The sequence below is a fragment of the Macrobrachium nipponense genome, chromosome 34, assembly GCF_015104395.2.
Source record: "Macrobrachium nipponense isolate FS-2020 chromosome 34, ASM1510439v2, whole genome shotgun sequence".
Taxonomy (NCBI): Eukaryota; Metazoa; Arthropoda; class Malacostraca; order Decapoda; family Palaemonidae; genus Macrobrachium; species Macrobrachium nipponense.
The window spans coordinates 24,964,504-24,992,016 of record NC_061095.1 but is presented as its reverse complement, the minus strand read 5'-3'; the positions used below and the strand labels follow the sequence as shown (position 1 = coordinate 24,992,016).

General features: G+C 35.8%; 1 protein-coding gene across 39 annotated transcripts in view; it reads right to left on the bottom strand.

Annotated features, from left to right (window-relative positions):
* The window catches only part of LOC135207976 (fibrous sheath CABYR-binding protein-like), a 99,668-nt gene that overhangs the window by 5,290 nt on the left and 66,865 nt on the right, over positions 1–27,513 (bottom strand). For 14 of the 39 annotated variants that reach the window (XM_064240033.1, XM_064240038.1, XM_064240011.1 and 11 more), the window contains 5 exons: positions 18,117–18,158; positions 16,377–16,591; positions 8,665–8,703; positions 7,511–7,786; positions 6,543–7,428 (listed from right to left, as the gene is read on the bottom strand). In XM_064240033.1, coding sequence (XP_064096103.1) covers positions 6,543–7,428; positions 7,511–7,786; positions 8,665–8,703; positions 16,377–16,591; positions 18,117–18,158 — 1,458 coding nt within the window. Of the gene's footprint in view, positions 1–688; positions 736–1,421; positions 1,524–2,445; positions 2,548–6,542; positions 7,429–7,510; positions 7,787–8,664; positions 8,704–16,376; positions 16,592–18,116; positions 18,159–21,774; positions 21,817–27,513 lie in introns of all 39 variants that reach the window. The other 25 variants (XM_064240046.1, XM_064240044.1, XM_064240047.1 and 22 more) reach the window with 16 other exon arrangements.

The following is a 27,513-nucleotide window of genomic DNA, read 5'->3' as shown; positions in this document are numbered from 1 at the left end:
ACAGTCACAAACTTGATCAAAACGTTCACTAAGGAATGACACACAATATCACGTCTTGATTAAACCTACAGGTGTCTTTTTGTTACTGCAAATCGTCAGTAGTACGTAACCCCTTACCAGACTAGAATACTTTAAAAGGGGATTCTTATGGATCAAAAGGGTGTACATTATCGTACATCTCATCTGGACAGAAACAGGGGTGTAATTTGGAGCTTTCGTAAATTTTTAAAAATCCAGCTCTTGGACTTAAATTAGTGAAGTTCAATTTCTAACACTATTTACAGTAAAAATGATCACCTGTTGAATACTCTCTCCAGATCAGATCGCTCAGCAGCTGATAATACAAAACTCTTTAATGTCTTTAGAGTGAATAAATGACAAGTGTTACTTGACACAAAAGATTAGGCAGTAGTTATTGTAAATCATTGTTAAGAAAACAATTTCCTCTTAGAAAGGAATTTATAGTAGTATGGTTCACGACTAATATTAGTTTACTGAAGGATTGTTTCAAATACCACACTTTTAAGCGAAAACTTAATTTCCTCTTATATTATAGTTATAATCATCGAAAGATTAACCACTGACAGCACTTAAGATCTTATCAGCAAATTAAGACATAAATAGCAGCTGTGATATACATTTATATATCAATAGGAACAATGTACAGTAGGAGGTCAAGTATACATACCCACATGAGATCCGGAGAATGATGGACTAGCTACTGCTTCTACTCGGCTAAAACAAAAGCAACAAGATAAAGCTAAAGCATGCAGTCTGGACTAGAAGAAAAGTCTTTTTTGTTTCAACTTCATAATAAACATCACATTGCATATTTACATCAGCCCCACCCTTCCCCTAAAAGAACTTTGATTATATCGACATCTTGATTTTTATAAATAATGCGATTGGCATTTAACCAAGTACATTATATCAAATCATAAGTAAAATATCCTAACATTTATCTTTTTTATTACCTATCACCTCATACCGCCTGAGAAAAAAAAAGCATATTCCTATTCTTGATTTAATGTAGCATTTTTTTTTTTAACATTCCCTGATTCTGTAATGACCGAACATTACCGACGGAGAAATTCCCTGAATAAAGTTTACTGGGAACTCAGCGTAAGTAAAGGTGGAGTCTCAAGTCCTGTTTTGATTAGATTCAACCAAAGAAAATCAAGCGTCTAGTGAGTAGCAACAATCTCTGTGGACAACAGGGGGCAGCAGCAGCAACTCCCATGCTACCGCAACACTACCAGGGATCAGGAAATGTTTGGTGGTCTCTTTTGTAATCACGTGTCAATTGTGGCTGTTAAACGCTCGAGGAATGATTAAGATGGATACAAAGAAAAAAATAAAAGAAGTGTGACTGTGTATCATTATTTTACAATCTGCATTCATGGGGGTATTTAAAAACATACCTGAAGACTTCTTCTGAGTTACATTGCGTAAAAATGCCCCAACGGCCATAATCTTGTTGGTAGCAGATTGCAATTTCTTAGCGGCTTTGCTAGGCTCTCCAGCTACGGGAGGGTGAACGAAAACGGAGTTCCCCTTAGAAAATGGACCTTTTACCTCTCATCTTGTGGGACAGGGGGTGTAAGCATTACTGTACTTGAACAGCTCACACACTCAAGGGAAGGCAAGTAAACGGAAAGGTTGGCCACACGAGTCTGTCAGCTGGATCTTGTGACTTCAAAGAACCCATAATCAATGTGCTCGAGTTTATGGTTTTTTATTTCTCTCATTTATGGCGAGGAATTAATCTCATATATATATATATATATATATATATATATATATATATATATATATATATTATATATATATATATAATAGCTGGAAGGGGCCAAGGAATCCCAGGAATACAAAAAGGTCACGTTGGATATCAGTGTGTCATTTGCATATATCTGCAGAAAATGTTGGGAAAACTGCCAATTTGTAAGATACATATAAAATCTACCACGGCGATCCCGTTTATAAAAAATAAATTATTTCAGATATAAAATAAAAACGGGTGTCAAAGACGGAATTTTTCGGGTCAATTTAAAACTATCAACCTGTCAGCTCTGTGTAATATTAAAAAAAAAAATTTAAATTATAAATGATAGAAAAACTATAGTGGACCTAAAAATTCTTTGGTATGATATCAAAGGATGGTCTGTGAGATGTGGATTACACAGTTCGTTGATTTAAATTCATAATGGGAATTTGGGCCATTGCATCAGTTTTAAATGTGTCACTTTGCTTATCACGAGCACATCTTTATGCAGGAGATATCATAACATAAACCTGTAATCATCAACAGAACAATAAATATACTTCATTTAACCTATGGAAGATTATTCTCCCACATAACCCACCTGACAGAGTCTTTATAAACGTGCCCCGGGATTAGTGACATGCTTATACCACCCTCTGTAAGTTGACGGTATATATAAATACCTGAGTTGTGTGTGTTTGGCATATTCCAAAAGGTTGTGGACTGCACTGTTACAGTCGAAACAAAGTGGTCGCTTTCATTTTCCTGTGTGTCTCCATTTGGCCCTTCAATATACACAATGTTGTTTAGAGACAGTCAGATTCTATATATGCAGTGGTATGTTTTCTTCAAATTAATGATAATTACCTTATTAAAACAGTTGCTTAGGATCAAAAGTCATTTAAGCTTCAGTATACGATCTCTCTACTGATTAGTTATGGAAATAAATATTAATAGACATCAAATCGTTTAATTAATATATAAGAAAACGTTTAATTAAGTCGTATTTTCCTGTGTAGTCGACACTGATATATTAATTATCACAGTTGAACACATGTGCATTCATCTGTTTGTTTATATGTGTATACATACAAACTAATATATATATATATATATTATATATATATATATATATATATATTATATATAGTTATATATATATATATATCATATATAAATATATATATAGATATATATATAATATATTATATATATATTATATAATATATTTATATATAATATATATATATATATATAATATATATATCTATATATATATATATATGATATATATATTATATATATGTATATCAAATCAGAATGGGTTAGTTCTTGGAATTCACAGAGAACCTTCCTAAAATTAACTCAAGTGTAGCATTCCTTACCGTTTAGATACCGGTTCTTACTATAGTGTGGCTTAATTAATATCCTATATGCTCATTGGGCCTAGTAATCAAGAGTCCACAAAGCTAGAGCAAATTAAACCTTCTACTGAAATTAGTTTGGAGATACATCTGCAGCATAACCTTTAAGACAGCATCACTCTCTTTTTGGTTAGCGCTGACTCTTCAAGGTATATAAATGTTTTCCATTACCTGAATGAAAAGGAAAACGAACAATGATATTTTTAATTACCTGATATTATGTTCTAATTCGTGTGGTGGTTAAGCAAATTACAATGAAACAAAGCAAATGAAATCAGCTTTCAACGTTTGTACTTTACATGACGAGTTACGACACCAAACGTAGTTACACGTGTAATTTCCCGTTTTCGTATAATGCCAAATTCGTAATAGAAAACGGTATTTTACAATCTTAATATGGGTGACTCGTACAACCCTCCATATGTTTTGCCATGCAAAACAATGTTGTAATTTTGAGGGAGTCATTCACTTTATATACAATATATATACATATATATATATATATATATATATATATACATATATATATATATATATATATATATATATATATGTATATATATATATATATATATATATATAGATATATATATATATATATATATATATATATATATATATATATGTATGTATAGCCAGCTGTGGTTTAAGGTTATTGCAGCTTAGCATATAATTGTCATACTGATAAAAACCTGAATCTCATCTATTTCTAATATACGCAGTTGAAATGATTTCACATAAGGGGATAGTTGCATCTTGCAGCTGCTGTCCACAGGTTACAAACCTATGAATCTAATTTTAAAAATTATTTTATCAATGACTGAGAAACTTGTTAGACTTTCATGTTTGGCTATTACGATTTTTTTTCTTCTCGTTTTAGCAGTCCGTCATCTTGAACAAGTGTTCCTTGCAGGGAAGGCAAACGGTTTAGAATGTCTCCGAAAGCATTTGAGCAACCCGTTAACCTCTGTTGTACAATCTTGTATTGTTAGAGCCAGTGCCAAAGAAAAAAAGTGCAGTTCTGCTGTCCTACTGACATGGCAATATGCCACAAAACCCAGTTAAACTAACATACTGTAGTTGAATATTTGGCAGCATGTACTGTGTTCGAGACCACAGAGGAAGTAAGAGAAATATAAGCGATTCTTTAAGAGTGACCTTTACAGGAACAGATCAAATGATATAAGTGACATTTTCCTCCGAATTCTCGAACAGCCCTTTACGATCTCACAGATGGGGAGTTGCGGCAACACTGAGTACTGTCTGCAAGCTTAAACTATGGCCTCATAAGAAACTAAACATAAAAATAAAGACTTAAGTTTATACAGAAAAAAAAGCAAGTACGCATGCAGTGAGGTGAAAGGACGGTAAATAGCGAGTTCTTGCTTCAGTCACGATGTTGTACAAAACTCAGAAATAGTAACAGGAAACTTCCATGGAATGTGGTAAGACTTTTACTACTACATTTTTCTAGTACGGCAAAAAAATGTCCTCATGGACTTGACTCCAATTGCAGGGCACACACTCGTTTCTATATATAAATCGTGAAGCGTACAGCAATAATTTTAGAATAATCTTTAGGTAAGTAGAAAAAACATAAACATCTCGTTTTATACCTTTTCCTAACAAATTAAAATGAGAAAAAATATTAGTGACAAAATTATCACAATTAAATCATTACATCGAAATGTGAAAAGGCAAATTTGACACACGTTTCCCTTTATTTCTTCATAATTATAGACACAACTGTGATATGACTGAAGCATGAGCTGTCGAGAGAAGCAAAAGTCAATCTAAGACAAGCCGGGGCATATTTCTAGGACTGAAACCTCAAATTTCTCATAAAGGGACTCAAAGACCTTCCCTCCTCGTCAACTATACTTATCACTTTCTCAAACTTGGAGAAAGTGGGAGGAAAGAGAAAAAATAAGATTTTTTTTTTTCAACTGTTCTGCGAGCATTTATAACTTGTCTCATCGGAAACTGGAGTGACAACACTTCTATAATTCATCTGAAGGGTACTACACTGAACACAGAAGTCAATGAACTACGACATCGGCATCACCCTCTGTTCTGTTTAGAAGGAGTATCCCAAGAGAATTCCCATTCTCATTTCCAAGAGAATTCCCATTCTCATTTCCAAACTAAAACGACAGAAAATACAGATTATTGAAGCAAGATCAAAGTTTCTAGCTACACAAGTCATTTCTGAGGGAAGCTCGCGCTTGTATCTGTTTGCGTACAGTTTACTGCGGCAGCTAAGGTAATACAGAGTGGTTTCTAATCATACAACATTATTTATTTATTCTTGAAAATCCACTGAATTAGGTGCAACGTTTCTCAGAGACTTCTTTCACAAGTTTCCAACAAGAATCATCATGCTGCTACAACCATCAAAATCATGCTTGCCACTACTCATCTGATACAAGCATGCACTACGTAAACTGTACCTTTGCGATATCTAGAAACTCTGAAAACTGAATAACTACTGCTTATGAATATATATATATATCATGGTTTTATTGTCTGTCAAGACTTTATCCATTAAAATTTCAGGTTTAAAGTCGATTTGGTTCTTTTAGAAAAAAAAAGCTCGAAGTACACGTCTGCGTTCTTTTGGTACGTAGCTAAAAGTCCCCCTTTCACAATCACGTCAGTATAAGTATATAAAGCAAAACAGACAACAGAAGAAACACAATTTCTGAATCTACTGACAAACCTAAAAACGTCCTCTTAACACTACAAACTACTCTATCTTATTGCATTCGGTGCTGTTTTTCTCAGTTTGTCCCAAGATAAGTATAATTTCTGTGAGTCTTTATCTAGTCATCATCTGGAAAGAAAATGGTCATCTCAGAAGGAAAGCTGGCCCACATTAAAAGTCACTCCCTTAAGAATCTGTCTTCACTTAACAAGGCAGTTCCACTTTGTGACAACCAGTTCTCTCCAGATATTTTCAGGTAACGTTCGTCTAATGGAAAAAAAAACATGCAGTCTTGGTCATTTTGTGAAAAATTTTTACACAAGAATTAAATCTTGTTAAAGATTTTTCCCTAGGCCATTTACTTCCAACATAGGACTCCTCACAAAACTATTAGTAGTATTGAAGAGAATGAGTACAGAGATAAAAAAAAAAAAAACCTATTTGCATTATCTATATCCTGTAAACATTGAAATTTTGTGAAGCGTCCTTATGTTTCATGGGAAAGGAGAAAATTCGAGGGAGGGCAAGAAGGAGAGAGAGAGAGATATATATATCATATGAAGGATGAGAAGACGTAGAGAGAGAAGAGAGAAGATGACGATCGTAGAACTTTGCTGCAGGAGCTGGAAGGCTTCTTGATGCGCCAACTAACCTAAGTCATCGGCGCTACCATCAGCAGGAGCCATTTGCGACCAAAAATCTCCACCAGCAGGTACTTCACACTCAGGCTCCTTAACATTCTCCTCCTCCACAACAGCTCCAGCATCATCTACAATAGCTGGTGGAACCTCCTCCACCTGAGGTGCCACGCTTGGCTCATCCACCTGGGGTTCCGCTTGTGGCCCTACGTAAGTAGTGGTATAGCGGGTCTCTCCCTGGATTTCGTCAACGTGGCACTCCACTTGGAGTTCCGGCTGGGGTTGTTCCACCTGGGGTTCTGCTTGAGGTTGCTCCTCTATGGCTTCCTCAGGAGCAGTCTCCAACTGGACATCCTCAACCAGAGGTTCTTTTGGAGGTTCCTCTGCGTGGGATTCCACTTGAGGTATCTCAGCCTGGTATTCCTCTTGAAAGACCTCAGGCTGCTGGGATTCAACCTGAGGTACCTCAGTCTGGGATTCCACTTGAGGTACCTCCTCTGGAATCTCCACGTGAGGTTCCTCCTTCATTTTAGGGGGTTCTTCGACTTCTACCGGAATCTGCTCATCCTGTGGGGGAACCTGTAAAGGGGATTCAGAGGGAGGGAGCTCACCCAGGGATTCAGGCGTCACACTCACACCCTCACACACAACCTCGGTCGATGACTCACATTTGTCAGCAGCGGACTCACTTTTCACCTCAGTAGCAGGCTCGGCAGGAGCTGGAGTAGGAGTGTGCTCCTCAGCAGCGGCAGGAGCTGGAGATGGAGCTTCAACCTTAGCAGGGACTTCTACGGGTGCAGGGGCAGGAGAATCTGTCTTGAGAGTGCTGCTCTCGGCCTCCAGGCGAGCTAGTTCTGCTTCGGCGGCAGCAAGGGCGGCCAACTCAGCCTCCATGGCAGCCTTTGCGGCAGCTCTCAGCCTCCAGGCGAGCTAGTTCTGCTTCGGCGGCAGCAAGGGCGGCCAACTCAGCCTCCATGGCAGCCTTTGCGGCAGCCTCCCGTTCAGCCTTCCTCTTCTTCTTCTCCAGCTTCTTCAGTTCCTTCTCATCCATGTCCTCGGTGATGGAGGAAGCTTCCTTGGCAGCAGACTCTACCTCTGAGGTAGACAGTTCGGATGTGGGAGCGGCGGTTGACGCTAAGGCAGCTGTGGTAGAAGACTCGATGGCGGGAGTCTCGGGGAACTCGCGCTCCTTCGACTTCTTCTTCTTCCTTCGCTCTTTCTTGTCATCACTTTCCTCAGAGGTCCCATCAGTCAGGGGCTGTGGGGTAGCTAGAGTTAGAACGAGTCAAGGCACATCTGGCCGCTTACCTGTGTCGTGACGATTCCCACTATACCTACTGTCAACAAGCAGCAGAGGAGCAAAATGACAAGTACTACAGATGCTACGGAAACAGCCACAATCCTTACCTAAAATCTAGTGCAAAATATGCAGAAACCCCGAGAAAAATATGAAAAAACGCTAGAACACCTCTGGTATTCACTGCTTACTTTGTTGATAAAGCATCTATTCAGAGCAGGAAAAAAAATCTTCCTTCTTCTGTGAAGTAATTCTGCTTGAAGCTTTTCATCAAGCTCATGTTGTGCTTCCACAAAGCTACGAAACCTTTAGCTGGCTTTTTAGCCGAGTGAAAAAATACAACATGCAGCACTTAAAAATACTCATATGTGCAAAAGACAAAATATATTTTCAGTCCATTTGTACTCCATAAAAAATTCCTTTGAAATAGTATTTTATTCACAGAAAATCTTTGGATAAAAATATTCATATCCATCAAGGGTGTAAAAATGCATTTTCTTTCATGACCATTATCCTGAAGTAGAAATATGGATGGTCTGTATTCCACAACTTTTTCACTTTCTTATTAATGATAATACTTAAAACTGTTATGTTTGAGAATCGCTTGACATGATGCCAAAAGTTACTGAAGTCTAAATATACAATCAGTCACTCTTGTAGACTGAAGTGCTCACGTACAAACATCAGGAGTCCTACGTTCAATTTATTTCATTCACGGAGGAAACCAACTACAAAAAAAAAAATCTTAAAAACAAAGCACCTAAGAAAAAATTGAAAAAGAAAGTCCCTTTTCGCTTTCAAAATCATTCCGAGAACAGCTTCGTGTTTTTCACTCTCACCTTCAGAGCAGATTCGCTGAAACGAACGTGGCCGGAGTCCTATGGGATAAAATGACCATTCAGCAAAGGGCCAAAAAAATTATTACTGATTGCTACTGAGACAAGCGTGTCTGTGTCTGTCGAAATACTGAGTACTTACGTGCAACTGCAATCTATTCAGACAATAGAATATTTGTAATGAGGAAACAAACTCGATTTTATTTTTCCTTTTAGCGGTCGAAACTAGCGCAAAACGGCAATGCCAATTTAAGAGAGAGAGAGAGAGAGAGAGAGAGAGAGAGAGAGAGAGAGAGAGAGAGAGAGAGAGAGAAATATAGTTAATCTTGCTTTTCACAGGCATCCTCATCCGAGACTGAATTAGGGTTTGTGGACATCAAAGTCGACCCAGAATAGCCTTGCGTGTCATACAAATGAAAAGTAAAATTGGGCCTTCTCTGGCTGAGTTGCACAATGCACGACAAGCCAAAAGGATAATACGATAATCAAAAAGGATTGCTGACAATAATGATTGTGGAGCACAGATTAATATATATATATATATATATATATATATATATATATATATATATATATATAATCCATCCATACCATCCTCGGAGGAAGTTTATACAATTTAAACTTTATTCATTTTCAACTCACGAGCACCTGACTGAATGAATATTCCACGAAATACAACTTCATTCGCCGACATTATTAAGTCTCTCCTTTCATCATTTCTCGGGTACAGCTAATGCTAAATTTGTCATCCGTCACCGTTGTCGCCTTTTTATGTTGCTAACCGTCGGCTGCCTGGTCACGGTTTTCTATGACCTTCCCTTAAACTATCGCAAATGAAATCATATATTAGTAGGTACCATTTAACGGTATGAAAAATAACAAAGGTTTGGCATCTAAGAAGGGATTGGTCGCCGAGTAGTAGGACCAATTTCATTTACATGTGTAAGCATGAAACCAGACACGCTTCTACAAAGACATTCGTTCTTGAAAAAGAAATTTCACAAAATCCCGCGATTTCTGTACTACGGTCGTAAACCTGCAAGATATTTCACATCGCAATGTCTTATATAAAAGAAAGTTAATGTCTATCAAGACGAGCATAAAGAGCCCGTTTTAAAAAAAAGGCAAAATCAAAGCGCATGAAGATGTCCACTTCATAAATACAGTTATAGAAAAAAAGACAGCACTAAATCGCTTTATCTCTTGAAGGCCAACGAAATGAACATAAGGCCAAATCTGGTGAGTCTCTAAGGTTTCGTTAACTTTTTTTCAACCTTCATGGAAACTGAAAGGATTGCGAAAACATTTCCATCTGACCTCTGAGGGAGTTCAGACTTTTGAAGTAAAGCAAGATTCATCTGGAGATGAAAGACAAGGGGAAAGTTAAGACAGGAAATAATGTTCAAATCTGCAAAATAAATATGACCAAAGCCAATTTACTAACAAAGCAGCTTAATAAGACAGATTATTAAATCAGTCGAAGAGAAGCTTAACTTAAGCTCTATAAGAACTTGTGCCGAGTAATAAACATTATGGAGCCACCTTGAAGAAAATCGTGTTATTTCAGGGTTATGGAAGGGTCAGAACTTGTCTAAACTTATATAAAAAAAACTGATCCATATACAGCAATTTATGGAAGCACAAAACACGTGTTCAAAAGCTATAAAGTTTTGATACCAAATTTGTTTTCTGAATGGCTAAAAATACGGTTTTTATTAACTACAAAATTCTTTTTCGAACTGTGAGTTAAGTTTGCAGGTCTTGGAAATCTTAGGTAGTGAAAATTCTACTTTTATTTTCATTTGTATCTCACCCATCGCATGTGTCTTATATCATGGAAATCAAGTTAGAGAACGGCCTGCTTTGCTTGTCAGTTTGTTTCTGAACAAGCAATATGAAGGATTAATGTACAATTTAAACTAAATATTCCGAGAAACTAATTTTTTCATGACATTAGCGAACGCCTGAGCTTCAGATGGCTACCACACTGATACTTAATACACAAAATGTGTTTTCGAAACAAAGCATATCCAGTGAACCTGAAGGGGTTTTGAAGCAGAAGAATGAAATGCCTGTTACTCTGATGCAAACACTTCATAAATGCCATGTTTTATTTACTGAAGAAAAGCAATATCAGAGAACGATTTATCAGAGACCAGAAGAATTTCAAGTTTCACGCCTTACTTGAGAACTGAAATATTACAAATAAAAACGATTGGCCTGAGAATGAACTTGGGTAAAAAAAAGAGGCAGTCTTCTTCGGGAAAAATTGAATTTAAATGCGTCATAACGTTCTGCAGGGTACCTGAAATTTAACAAATGACGTACAGGAGTTCGTTTTATATTTGGAATTACACAAATTAAACACTGTCTTGACGAATTACTACGAAGAAACTACTCCAGCCGAGAACTGAAACTATATAAAAGCGATAGTTTCCATTCTTTCATGTACATCAGAAAGTGAGATTGAAAATATTTAACAAGTAGGTACTGTGGGGTTTATAAACGATCGGTACAAATATTATCAATTTAGTTTTATAAAGGTAAATTAAAGATAAACGATTTCACAAGTCTGACCCTTATGAACCCTGAATTTTTAAAATTCTTAACACTAAAGAAATGAAACATTCAGAACAAATATTATAAACTGAAATCATAACTGCTGATCTACTGATACATTCCAAAACAAGTGAAAAATTAAACATTAAGAAGCTTTTAATTATTCATGATAAATTAAATGACATAAAACATGATAAAGAACAGAGGTTGAGATGGTGATTTCAACTGCTGTTAAACAAAATTAAACTGAATTACAAAACATTCATTAACAAACAAGAGCACCCTGTATATTAGTGTCTTGAATATGAAAGTTTTTAGCTTTCATTATAAAGCAACCCATGGAGTGGAAATGCTTGTCAGTGTTCGTAATTCGAATCACTTAAATATTGTTGAAAATTTAAGACTTGACGCATGTCATGTTTATCAATATTTCCGTCTCTATTTTTATCTGCTTAATTTGTCAATTATTTATTTACATCTTTTTACCTAATTATGGATTAAGTAACTTGGAATTCAACGGGAAAACTGAGTAACTTCAACTAAACTAAAATGTACATTAATGAAACTCTCCCTCGTTCTTTATCACGACACTCAATTCCTAAGTAAACTGATGAATTAAAAAAAAAAAAAAAAAATTAGCAAGTTTTCTAATACATCTTATGCTAACAGTAATAAATAACTCAATCGTACCTACAAATAATATTTTCGGCTGACTTATAAGCTGTTAGGTGAAGAAAACCAAATATAATTCTAATCACTAATGTAAATACAGAAGCAGCTATTTGCTTTCTAAAACTGATTAGTACTAACACAGTTATCTGACGTAAAGCGTAATTAATCACCAATAAAGCATTATGAAACAGCTAAAGTAAATCTTCTAAGTTAGGCGAAAAACAAAATCATATTTCTTGGAGGTAAAAGGAAAAAGAAAATTGGACAGTTTCCTGTTCCTGAGATTAAATCGAGATCAACTTTTATCACATTTAAATATTCACAATCTTTTTTCAAGTGTGCCGAAAAGTCTAGCGCATTGAAGTGGGCGCATGATGGTCCACATCTAAAATACGGACAGTCATTTTTATCTGAGCTGGGGAAACCTAGATGCAGTTTTCATAAGGAAATCTATGTACATTTGGACAGCAACCTGCTTATTTCGGTGGTGGATGTCACTCTGAAAGTCAGGGTTTAGAAATCAAATATAGATAACCAAAAATGATGGATCCTCTGATTATTTCAATCATGTACATGGAAGCGCTTTCTTAGTACTGCCTCCGCGTGTTACTTCAGGATTAAGTTGAGATCGTTTTTCATTTCATCTCAACGATTTCAAAATAAAATGTTCTCAACTTCAGGGTCAAGTTTGTTTAAAAAAATAAACTTCGATATTATGGTCTTTAGGCAATCAAAAATCAAGTACATTGCCTAAAGAAACGACAACAAAAAAATCCACATTTCCAGATTAACGAAGAGGAGATCCTATCCTTTCTTTAATGCTGGAAATATTTCTCGGGTGCGAGTATAACTGGAACCAGTTGACAATGCAGGTAGAACTATGGAATACTCCAGTGCCAGTAGTCTTTGTTCGTTTGCTGCCTGGTCGTGAGGGAAATATAATGATCTTTAAAATTCTGGAAGGCATTTCTCAAGAGTAAGATATGGCAGAGTCACTGAATGGTTCCGCAAATCTCATTCTTGAGGGCTTCTTTATTTCATTTAATATCTATAACTCCAGATAACTGCTCCCTCCATTGCAAACAACTCGAGAGAATAAAGGCAAAGGAGTGTTTACCTATGGGATAGAATCCAGAAGACGACCGACTTAGACGTGACACAGGAGTGACTACTTACTAAGTTCTTGAGAGATCTTTTAGAAGTCAGACGTCCGTCGTTCTAGCTGGGACTTTCGACTATAGTGACTGAGTTTTAATAGCTAGAGATGGCCACGTAAGGAATGGAAAATGCAGTGGAATCATATATGATGATCCCAAACCGAGTCGTGAAATCTATTAGGATTGTTTTCAGTGTAATTAACATTTCTCAACTAATCCAAAATGCTTTGTGATTCATGCAAAACATTTCGTCACTTAACTACAGTTCTAACCATACTCTTTCTGAGAATGTGTTCAATTCTTTCCTAGAGCCTGAATTCCTTGTCATTGAAAATACAGCAGCTTTATCTAAGTAACTTAATCTTACTTGGCCACTCTCGAAGGAAGGATTAGGTTTTGGAGAAATGAGTCTACCGAAGATAAACACTCTTGTGTTAGACGTGACTGGGGCAGTCGTCTTCTCACTAAGCCCATCCCTCACTCGCAGGTCTTTTGACATCAAATTCGACCCACGCTCTCCCTTGACTGACTTTGGCATCTCTGTCATGCAAGGGGGCGTGGGTGAATGGCCCAGTCCAACCGACGAGCGAGAGAGGTCTACAGTCCAGGATCCTTGCCTCCAGTCGTTTCTCCTTTTTGAAATCTTTCTGTTTCTTTTGATGTCTAATTGATTTGAACACAACTTCGGGGGGATGCCAAATCTTTGGCTTCGAGGGGAACTGGAGAAGAGTGTGCTGGGAGGCAGGAGCAGTCATAGGTCCCTTTCATCAACTCACATACATTCCTTACTGCATGGTAGGTAGGCGGAGTTGATACATATGGCGATTTTCTGTTGACCTTACCACAGCTTATTTCAAAAGCACTCTGCAATACTTATGAGATGGCCAATCAACTCAACCATCAACCCCTTCATCAATCTAGGCTTCTGAGGGTCAATTGGTAACCAGAAAAATGACATATGCATAAGATTAAATTGCTTTGGTCACATTGTAGACTCAACTCTTAGTCATTTATTTGTTCCCTGTCCTCTACAGTAGATCCTGACGCTGGTACCTGGCTTTATCTATGCATCTATGGAAGAAAGTGTATCATGCACCCAAGCCATCATAATCATACTACTCTATATCTCATGTGAAATTTTTTTTCTATTCTTGCTCAGGATGTTTCTGTCATTGATTATTTCAGTGCCTGTCATACTACCCTAACCTCTTAACATCAACTTTCCTAAAACAATAAATCCAAATAAGAGAGTCTTCCATTTTCTTTACCTGCCTATCTAGTGTGATCTTAGTTTTACAGTATTTAGCCCTACTCTGCCTCGCATCCAGATCACGAGTGACTTTCACTTCATAACGATAAATCTAAATATCCAGACTGCTGATCAACAGCATTTTTCACTAAATGTCAATGAAGTTTACTGTGTACATTCCTTTTTCTTCTCACAGTCTCGTGACAACAGTAGCTGACACTGTCAACCCTTTTCGAATGCTATACCACTCTAAATGGCACGTTATTCCACGTATATCCAATATATACTTTTAAAAATTCCTGGCATTATTTTTCCTGAATATCGAGAAACGGGATGAATGGATGCCTAACTTTATTATATACTGTCCAGCATATAAAATGTGAGATCTATAAACCCATGAAAGATAGGTCGCAAGTGTTTTGCTCATATAAATTTGAGAGGAAAATTCTTCTAGAAGAAACAACTTTTACCCTATCCTAAAATCTTCAGTTAGTGATCCAGAAGGTCTAAATTAACTGTAACTTTCATATACATGCATACATACATAATTACAGACATACATATGCCTGTGAGTGTTTGTGTGTACTTGTTTTGAGCGTACCAAAGTGTTTTTATTTTTTCTGTTTAACTTCATTTTAGTTATCTACTCGCCTGAGCTGTTCACTCAGTCAGGTTCGACTACGTTTCTACAGGCTATCCATTCGTATATTCATCTACCTGCCTTCTCCATTAAATTATTTTACTTATCCATCTCATCTCCAATGTCATACATCAGCATACATAATGATTCCTATACCTCCTCTTCATACTCTGGGTAAATAAATTCTAAAAATGATGTGGCGTCACTGAAGTCATATTAGAGCTACGATGAGTAACAGCAGAAAGCTCTTTGTTAAAGTAAGGTAGGGGGGATTGCTGCAAATATTGCTTTGTGGGTGGAATAATGAGATTTTGAAAAGAGCCAGTTACATACATTTCGCCGTCAATACGTACCTCTGCTTCACTTATGCTCTCTTTTTATGATTGAGTGAGTAATCAGGTCTTTATCTGCATTGGATCAGCGGAAGTTATGGGTTAGCTCTCAAAGCAGGTCGTGAGTTAGTCTTTATGGCAAGAAGCTGTTAGGAGATTTTTTTTTTTTTTTAGTCATGTTACTTTAGTAATTCAAAGGCGTTTAAGAGGAATCATAAGCTCGGCTGTTTTTTTATTCTTTTTTTTTTTTAGAACTGTCATCGTCAGTCAGTCAGACACAATGACTGCCCACCCCCTAAAAAAAAAAAGTACCCCCCAGCACACTTTCCAACTTCGCCTGCCGCCCTTCACATCACCTTCCTCTGTTTTGGGAAAGGCCATGGGATGGGCCCTCGGCGGGATTCTGAAACTCCAAGCCATCTAGCGTCTGTCTCACGGTCTTTGTTGTGGTCCCCCTTTCCACCCATGATCTCGAGTAACAACTCGACGCAGACTCCCGTAATACAGCCAAATTCTCAAAACCAGCGGAAAGCCAACGCCCCCAGATCGAAGACCTCTGGTCTTATATTGGCGCCATCGATTAGGCAACAGCAAGTTGGCTTTCGCGGGTCCTGAATACACCGTGAAACTCATTTTCTGCTCTAATAAAAGACTACAATTCAACGGGACACTGTCAAGCCCTCACCCCCTAAGATATTCTTCATTAAAGCAGAAGTTCACGTTAGTGTGCGTATTAAGGGAAGTTGCCAGAGAGTTAGATACAGCGGACGGGATCATGAGCAGCGGCGGACGACAACAAACCTGAATTCTGTCGTCTCTTAAAAGTCAAGCGACAGCTAGGCGTGACATCACTCTTCTAAGCACAATCATCAACATCTACAAGATAAAAAAAAATAACCCCGGAAAGAGAGCAAACTCCTCTACGCTATCGTTCTCGCTCTTTCTATAAAGCTTGACGTCACAACCTGTGGACACAGGACTTGATGAAGGAGACTCTACAAACTAAGTCCGTGAGACGGACACTAAGATGTTATTCTGAGAGAAATCTGTGACGAAGTAAGCCAGTCCATGCGAAGTGGCGGCTTCGGCCGGGTGGCTCCACGCACCTTGGCTTCGTCCCCGAAGTAGTAATAATCACGCACCTTCTCTGCCACATAATCCTTCTTTCGGGCGGTATAACCATAAGTTGAGAAGAAGGAGGAGCCAGTCTCTACCTTTGAGAAGGGTTTTTTGTCGGGGGCTGGGGATCCGAACACGGTGTCTGGCTCCTCCCACTTGGCTCCCGCCAGTTTGTCGTAGCGGGAGCTGGTGTCTGACGGCACTGAAGAGACGAAGGCAAAATGCACATTATATATTGGGAAGGGAAAATGGCGTCGTGATCTTACTGATAACATAACAGAGACAGACTGACACAATCATTCACACTAGATAATGAACTGTCCTTTTTATTTCATGACTTCCTTAGAAACATGAAGGTATTTCGGTTTATTACTTGTTCATTGGACAAAAATGAAGGTTTCACTCAAAAGACAAGATACTGAGCGACGTGATACACTGTTCTGAATTCACAGGTCAGCAATTTGAGGAAGGTATATTGAAATCAAAACACTACTACTACTTCAATTTACAGTTTGTGGGAAAACGTGAGAAATCGTCATGCACCTTACCTCGGCGAACAAAAAGTGGATCGACAAAGGAAATGACATACATACAACAAACAAATGCATTAACAGACAAATACACCCAAGAATTTGTCTCCATGCTTGACTGAACACAGAGAGGATACTGAAACCTCGCTTATCATGTCAAGAACATGATCATAAACTAAGGCCTCAATGAACAAAATCGGCGGACGTGAAGGTAGACGAAACAGAAGAATAAAACTTACGTCACCACAAGTGAAGGGAAACAATTCGAAGAGAAACTGAGCCAGATCTAGTGCCTTTCGAGTTAGATGTTTAACTTGACGTCTACTAACCAAGCATATAACTTTCGTCGGTGTGAAAGTTATAAATGAAGACTCTACTATACTGTTGTGTGGAAAGCCTTTTGTTAATCAAACGCACTTTACACATAAAAATCTGTTGATCTGTTTTAAAACCGATTTGTTTTTAGAAAGCACTTCAAGTTAATACAACCAGAGTCATTTTAAAGACTACTTTCAATTTACACGATTAGTTTTAGCAAGTAATAAAAAGCCATTACTACGAGTCATTATAACTATATAAAAAGGCCATAAGCTTTATTTAAACGTCGTATTTTAACGTAACAAAGTCATTCTGTCTAGATCTGATCATTTTCAATGCGAGCATCGAATTCTAGGGGTAAAGATGGACACTGTTTACACTGGAGAGGGCGCTTGTTATTTAAGACATTAACTGTTTAATTCAGCATTCTCAGAACATCTAAAATGGAAGGGAAAGAGTAAAAACATCCAAAAAACAGTCTAAGAAGTCTGTTTGCCACACAGTCGGGCAGACTGGGAAATCCAATCCAAAGTCAAGTGCACGTGTAGGGACAACCCATGCAATATATACAACAACTAATCTACCAATGTACGATAGTGTTAACTGGAAAACAGCGTGATCTAAAAGCGTTTTTTTTTTTTTTATCTCAGACTTATAACCCACCGCGTACGACTACCATGAGGGGAATAGATTCAAGATACACTATAACTATATTTAATCCAAAGAGAATGAGAGAACTATTTTAAAAAGTAGATTATTATCTCAGGGTAGCGATGCGTTTTGGGTTATAAGCAACGTAGCGTTTTTTTTTTTTTTTAAGCATCGAGGCGACTCATCTACGGCAACCATCATGTCAAGATATAAAACTCGAACACAGACCCTTGAAATCGTCAGGATTGTACTGTTTAGGCTTCCAGTAATCTGTAATACCAATGACGTAGGAATAAGTCAAAAGAGAACCGAAAAAAAAATCGGATAGGAAGAAAAGAAAAATCAAGGTTAAACGTAAACATAAAGTGACGTCGAGGATAATCCAAAAAAGGTGGGGGAAAGATAATACACACCAATAATTAAAATTGGAACAAGGTCACCATATACGTCTGACCTGTTGGGCGAAATTCGGGAAAATCTGGCTTCACAAAAAAAAAAAAAAATAAATAAATAAATAAAAAAACTGAAAAATAAAAAAACAAATATATTGACAGATACGGGACTCCCTTTGCAGGAAAATGGTCCACGAAATCTGTAAATCTGAGAGCAGTTAAAAGTAAAACATAAATGTAAGGGTAGTACTTAAAAAATAAAGTATGCAAACAATAAAACCAAATAAAAACCAGAGGCAAAATTATCATAGGTAAAATCAAATGAAAAATGGGGATGCATTTGGATGAATACGATAAGGAAGAGCAACTAATAACTGAAAATGCATAAATGACAAAAGATAAAGAAATACAGCAAGAAGTAAACGTGAATGACAAGTACGAACGAAACAGTAAAACGTCAAAAATCATACGTATACTCTTCACTATCAAGTGAGGTAGATGCGTCCTATTTTGGCTAAGATATACCTCTTGCATTTCATTACTCTACAACTTCACTGAGAGAGAGAGAGAGAGAGAGAGAGAGAGAGAGAGAGAGAGTCAGCGGGGCTAGGTTTGGAGGTAAAATATTTGAAATGCTTAGCAACTGCTATATATATATATATATATATATATATATATATATATATATATATATATATATATATATATATATATATATATATATATATATATATATATATATATATATATATATATAATATATATATATATGTGTGTGTGTGTGTGTGTGTGTGTAGATATATCTATGTCTGGAGGGGTAAATCTTTGAAATTGTTAACAATTGCTATATATATATATATATATATATATATATATGTGTGTGTGTGTGTGTGTGTGTGTGTGTGCGCGCGTATATATATATAGTAATATATATATATATAATCTATATATATATATATATATATATATATTTATATATATATATATATATATATATATACCTAGGCCTGGAGGTAAAATATTTGAAATTGTTAACAAAATGCTATATGGTTCCAGAGAGAGAGAGAGAGAGAGAGAGAGAGCCCGTTTGGAAGAAGGAACAAGAGTAATCACTGAGGGGAAAATACAGAATAAAAAAAAAACAGAGAATTTCCCCGAAATCTGGATCTGAGGATCGGTCTCTTAACCCTTGGCTGAAAGGGCGGATGATGACGCCAATCAGATGTCTCGTGTTTCCTGAGAATGATTACCTTGTACGTCCTCTGTCAACACTGCGAGGAAAACCCCCAAAAACTCTTGTTTTCGTATCTTCTCATTTCGTTTATTCCTTTATATTCATTCCCAGCTTTTGGGAAAATTCCAAAAACTGTTGTTTTCCTGTTTGTTTCTCTCGGATTTAAGAAAAATCTGTTGTTTTTATATCTTCTTATTTCTTTATGTATTCATTCTTAGCTTTTGAAAAAAAAAAATTCCAAATCACTTGGTTTCCTGTCTCCTCGTTTTGTTTACTTCTTTTGGGTTTTCAAAAAATGGAAAAATTGTTGTTTTCTATCTTCTCATTGTGTTTATTTCTTTATATTCATTCTTAGCTTATTTTTATTTCGATTGAAAAATAGTATTGGGGTCGCAACGAATGGCAACTGTGGACTTTTCACTACAGCTCATCTTTAACTTAAAAGTTTAAACATGACAACCGTTTCCCTTCGGTCAGAATAGGTCGATCACTGATTCTTGACGGAAGGAAGGCATCTTATATCCAACATAAATTACGTCCTCGGGCATAGAACAAGCAGAGAATAAATCTAATTAATTTCTTTAATATATCAAAGCCGAGGGAAAATCCAACCCGAAGAGTACCGATCACTAAGCTTAAACTTGGAGTCAAGAGATAGTTAGACCAGACAGAAACAGTTCCTGTTCATCTGACAAAAGAAAACTCGTGATTGGTGCTCGGGCACATCTTGAATTGTTCATGGGAGTTCGTTTCCAACTGCACACTCTCGAGCAATGGCAGCCTGATACGAAATAGGAAAGGACTGTCTTCTGTCATCTAATTCGTACTAAGAGGACTTTAGGGAGTCAAATAATATATTTTTTCCTTATGTTAAACTAGACCATTTTTCTTTAAACAATGCTCTTTTTCTTCATTTTTAATAACGTATTCTTGGGTTTTGTTAAATATTAAATTTATGCAACAATATAGATGTACTTTTTGCCCTCTTTATAGCCCCCAGGTCCTTCTAAGTATTAATCAAGAGGCATGTTACCTAAAGTCTGAAAAACTTCTCTTCAAATTACAAAGAGATTTAGCCCAAAATCAAACTTAGAGAACAATGCTATCAATAACGTGACTCCTTCTATAATACAAAGCTGTTACTGTAAGCGAAATTCTTATTCTTTTGATCCAAGTGATTGCTTGTCTTTTCCTAGGTCTTATGTGTAGACCTTTCAGCACAGAAATGTTAAGAGACGCCGTCAATATAATTACATACTTAACTATACTTGCTAATTATCAGAACGAGTGATTATGAATACATATCACATAAAATAGCTAAATAGAAATTTCCAGAGAGAGAGAGAGAGAGAGAGAGAGTGAGAAAGGGGGGAGAGAGAGGAGAGAGAGAGAGAGAGAGGAGAGAGAGAGAGAGAGAGAGAGATAAGCCAAGTAAGACGCATCTTCCTGTCCAATAATATTCCAAAGAAAAATCTTTAAATCTAAAGTATGCGTATGATAATACAAAAATAAGGCTACACATGACATAAAATATTACCAAAGGCTTCGTAATACAAAATACAGTTATACTAACATTATAATATTACAGTCGGAAGATGAAACTTTAATTTACTTCATTTCTTTGACATGCCATCATGCCTCAACAGCTACATATATAATATTTTAAAATGTATACAAACATTTTTATACAAATGCAGAATATATATGACCTATATAAGATATATATATATATTATATCCATATATAATATAATATATAATTATATTATATATATATATAAATAAATAATATATCATATATAATGATTTTTAAGAAGAGGTTACATCTATTCAATCAAGATAAAACAAGTGTGAGAGCTTCTGTAGGAAAATGCCTCTGGTAAAACCTTTTTAAGGAAAAAATGAGACAATATTCATGACAAAAAAATATAACACGAACAAACAAAAAATAACACACACCACATAAAAATATGAATACAGACACTAAAAAGAAAATACGACATAAGGTGAAAGATATGACAGAATAAATAAGATCAATCAAATGAAGGTCAAGATAGTACATCAATCAGTGTACACAAAACATACGGTGACCGACAAGAAAAAAGTACATAAAAATAAGACATAATGAAAAGACCATAGTGCGAAAGATTGCAAGGATTAAAATAAAAACTGGCTTGCATCTACGCAGGCACAGAACCAAATCAAAACAGGTTAAACTAAACTACAGGGGAATAAAATAAAATCTACAAGCATGAACTAACCAGCAGTTTTGGACGAGTCGTATAAACGCGGACAATAATACTCTGCAATTTAACATGGGAGAGAAAAAGAAAGAGGGAAAAACTGAATGAGATTTCATGGAAATGGGTGGGGTTCTTACAGATGCCTTGGATATTCCTCGATGTTTTTTTTAAACATTATAGGTCAGCACCAAACAAAATCAAAACAAATGAAAGATGTAAACCAGGAAAAACAAAAGTAAAACTCCTAAGCATATATCGTACGTTAGAATATGTAAATGTTTTTTCACAGTAGATTAAAACATATTTATTAGCCATGTCCAAGAATTCAATGCAATATTGTAAAGCGTTGTCTTTTTATATTAAGAGAAATTTTCCAAAAAACATGTCTTTACTGAAGCTTATTTTCACTTGGACATAACTAACTGTATATTAAAAATGTAACCAGTATTTACAGATATATAGAAATCAATCAATGAAATGCATAAGGTTTCTAGAGTAACGAGCAGATACACTTGTTCATGTTTGCTTGAGTGTTATTCCCCTTTGGTGTAATTACAATCTATGCAGTTTTTCATGAAATTCTCTCTTCAACATACGGGTAAGGTTCTCCGAATACTGACAACCTGCATCATATCAGATAGCAAAACTTCATGTGAAACTATTATACACATTATCATGAAATACACCACTTGGGCCACAATCTTTTCAAAGGTTTCAATGAATATTCACTGATCGCCTTTTTTTCTCAAATTTGTGCAATAACAGTGTACGTGTGACTTACGTTTGTTCTTTCGCGGCATGTTGAAAGATTTCGTCGAATTCTCGGATAGGTAATTATTGAGATAATTACAAGAAGTAACTACGACCTCATATATTTTTCAACCTCGAAAAATTCTTGTGTTCAATCTATCTTCTTCACTGACTTTTCTCTGTTTTGCCACAAATAAGCTCCATCAAGCCGATGACTACAAGACCATTCATACCTTCCACAACAAATCCCACTAAAATAATTTCACATGTGTTCTTTTTGATTCCAAATCAATGAATCATCCTTATTTGCTCCAGCTATTGTGTTTGAAACTCTTCTTGGTTTACACTCTCAATCATGAGCCATCTCTTGTGACTTCCGATCAGATGAACGTCAAATACTTTCAGACCTTTAACCTTTACTCTCAAACACAAATCCCCAAAACGCTGGGGAGTCTTCTTATCTATTCTCGTCCATTCCAACGTTTAAAATTTTAATACGAACGAAGAAGGCCTTTCTCATCCCGATCGACCCTGGTTTCGCATACTACTGGCATTTAGAGAGCAGACATGAATTTAGAATGCTATAAGCTGTTCAAAACTTCACTTCATTCTGAGTCTATTACATTCCGAACTACACATGGCAATGGTTGCTTTTTCTGGATAAGAAATAATAATGGAAGACATATATTTTGCAACTCTTCATTTTTCCATGCACGCATAACTGCTATTTCTAACCCCAACTGACAATGACTCTATAAATCACTTTCCCTCTTATATTTATATACAAGTCAACACTAGCTGCTTATAAAGATTCTATGAACTCTATTCAAATAATTCTAGGCACGTCATTCAAACTTCTTCTCCTCGAACATTTTCACGTCGATATGACCGTGAGGGTAACGTGGCACTCATCTCCTTCTCCTCGTTCGGACTCGATGACGCGAGGAGAACCTTCAATTTTTCAAAGATGACATTTTCCGTCGGGATTTATCGGAGCCCCTTGACCTAAAAGAAGGCGGCACCTGTTGATGTAGACGCCGAAAGGATATTGCTAACGTACTGGAAAATACATTAAATTTTCTGCCCCTTTTTTTCCTGACTAACCAATGTATATCAGTTGAAAGAAACAGCCAACAGGAAAATATAAATGGGAAATATTATTGTCAAATATAAAATATAATTCTTCTGTTCTCACTTCAGTACTATTCGTCACACGAAAGGAAAGTTTCACATCATTACACTCAGCTGAACGAATTCGCGTGTTACTAAGTTTACAGATATGAGTGTAAAATCAAAATCAAATGGGGCTAATATATATATATATATATATATATATATATATATATATATATATAATATATATATATATATAGAATAAAATGAAAAAAATATAAATAAGAAAAGCCAATACAACTTTTCCAAGATGAATAAAAAGAAAGAAAATCACAAGAGAGAGAGAGAGAGAGAGAGAGAGAGAGAGAGAGAGAACTCGGGCTGGGGAACCACAAGCTCTCCCAACGACTCGGCCACTACCAGCAACACCAGTATACTGAGTCATTGTATCTCAGTCGCCCGACAATATTGCCTGCTGGTCCTCCCTCCTCACCCCTTTCTCCCCCCTCCTCCTCCTCCTCCTCAATAGTCCCTGTTTCTTTCTATATTTTTCTCTCCTGACGTTTTGTTTTCAATCTTTATTTCATCTTCTAAAAGAATACGATGGGACCCAGAATATGAGTTTCGATAATACATGAAGGAATATCATAAATTTTCTAAGCAGAAGTATCATCAATAATAATTGTAAAGAAAATATCATTAATCCTAAATAATACATCGAAAAAGGACAGCCAACGAGAGAAGGATTTTTATGGTAATAGTAGATAGGAAACTGAAAAAGTCTACGGTCAAGACTAGCCACGTTTCACTACCAACACCTTCCCGAGGTCATTTTTTTCCCTTTAATCAATCGATTTCCCACAAAGAAACGAACTATCTATGCACAAAGATGAAACGCCGAAAGATCAAATCATGAAGGATATTTATATCGTATGATCTCATTCGATACGTGATCGTAATATCGAGGATAAACAGCATCATTAGCTCTGAAAAGCAAATTTATGGGCAGACTCGCACATCCACCTACATTGACCTGGTAAAAATAAACTAGAATAATTACCCTATCAGAGGATTTCCATTTAATAATATCCAAGATCCTGCCGGTAAAAATAACACTAATATTCCTTGAGTCTCCGTCGGCTAACAGGATGTTTAAATCAACATAAATTGTAACTTATTCCATCATTATTTCTTTTGGCTCCGTCTAAATAACTTCCAACGTGAACTGATTTACCTGAAATAGCAATGAAGAAATGACTAAGATTTTGGACCCGAAGACTGTATCGATTGTTTTGGGGCCTTCATTGGACATTTTTTGCTTAAAACCTCCCGAGAGGCTTAAAGTAACGCAAGCATTTCTTCCTCTCTCTGCTTTCCCGAAAAGAAATGTGACAGGTATCCAATATTTAGATATAAAAACACAACCAAGATGCGACCACATAACGATGACTGATTTTCTACGAGTTACCATTCCATACAGATAAGAAAATAAGAAAAAAGAAGTTGACAGGTATTAGCATTTATGAGTATTTTCTATTTCGCTGTCAAGTTTGTAATTTGATATTCCCTTTCAAAACCCGTCATCTCACGTGCGAAAAACTTCGACGTCAATATATTGGAGATATTTTCTTGTTTAACATCGAGTTGGTTCTTTGACATTTCCTTTCACACATCCTCATCTCACGTGCCAGAAACTTCGACGTCAATATATTGTAAATATTTTCTTGTTCTCCTCCATTAAGTTTTTTGAAATTTCCTTTCAAAACCCGTCATCTCACGTGTGAGAAGCTTCGACGTGAATTCGCGAGAAGACGTGAAAAGAAAGAGAGAAAATAAAAACAATCACGAACGTGCCCCACCAATCCCCAACTAGCCAGAATCAATCAAGACGAGGGATCCTACACCGCCACTTTTCGTCGTGACAGTAAATATGACTCTAAGGTAGTGGTGCCTTTAGGAGACGTTCTTTCGATCGTGATTTTTGTTTGTTCCTCCCCCCACCCCCCAGCTCCTACTCCCAACCTCCCTAACCCCTCCCCCCACCCACGAACATCTCCCACCCCTCAAGTGACGTTAAAACCGAATGTGACCTTAGCGTAGTAGCGTCATAAAGGCTCACTTGACCGTGAACTTTCTTTGTTCCATCATCACCCCCCCCCCCATCCCCGACCAGCCTTTCTCTCCCCGCCCCCCACCCCGCCCCCGGAAACCCCCTCGCTGCCAAGCCCTTCATACGAGCTCTTAAGCTGTTGCTCAAAGGGCTCTTCGTATCCATCGGCCATTAAAGACTACAAAGACAGCGTTCAAAGACCCATCCTGCACTTTTATAGAGACACGACGAGATGCCACCGAGAGCCCTCAACACTATACTGAACATCGGTTCCAGCTGCCTTTTTATCATTCATTGCCAGTAGTATATGAAACAGGTCGGTTTTAACAGTAGAACCTAATTACTTTTATTATACTGACACCCACCTATGTAGCCATGTATACATTATCCATACATATATATATATGTATATACATACGTATATTATTTACATATTTGATCATTCAGAAAACGCTGATAGGAAGTTCATTGCAAAGTGTTTCAATTACCGAAGCCCAAATAAACTTGAAAAGATTATCCTGGTATTCACACCTGTGTAAGCAGCCTTCCCGAAACAAAAATAAATGTCAAGAATTGTTATCCAATAAAGTAGAACATTAAGAATAACAACGCAATTACGAAGCAATGTCATGCAATAAGCGACATGGTCTTACCGTTGCTGAGTCCACAGTACTCCATGCAACTGAATATTACACAGTTTCTGGGGTAATGGTCAAGTAAGTGTTTGGTGGTAATAATAATATAATAATAATAAAGATGATATTCGTAAAGAAAATGAAAATGTTAAAAATTATTGGATATAGGTAAAAATATGTACAGCTCAGAAAAATACATGCTAGCTTTTGATTAATTTAACTTTTATATAATTTTCTTATATATATATATTATATATATATATATATATATATATATATATATATATATATAGATATATATAATATATATATAAGATATGGTGAAATGAAGGGTAAGTCTGTAATTATAAGTCATCCTAACAAAACGGTAAGTACCGGGCAATTTCCAAAATAATTCCTTCAATCACAGTGATGTTTTTGCTTACAACTAATTATATTTATTTCAATGTAATATTTGCTACTGATATACACCCGACTAACAAGAGATTTTATTAGTATCTTCGACTACTTTTCAATTTTCTTTTCAAATTCCTTTTATATTACTGTGAGTACTACCAAAAGCATTTACGATGAATTAGATTTGGTTTCTTTTATAAATTATATTACATATAAATAAATATTACTATTTATATATATATATATAAATATATTTATATATATATATATACATATATACACACAACAACAAGTAGTATATTATATATATATTAGACAAATATTTAATATATATATAATTAATTATATATATATATATGTATATATATATATATAATATATAATATATTATATATATATATTATATTATTTATACATATAGGATATATAATATATATTAATATATATATTCTATACCATAATATATATATACATATATCATATATTATATACATAATATATTATATATATATATATATAATATATATATACAATATATATATATATATATATATAGATATATATATATATATATATATATAATATATATGTATATATATATATATTATATATATATATATATATATATAAACTAAAGAACAAAACCTGAATGGGTGATTAAGTGTCGTAGTGTAATAAAGTTATTCAAAAGAGGATCGAAAATTAAACCATCATAAAAACTTAAAATAAAAAAAAGAATTATTAATGAATATT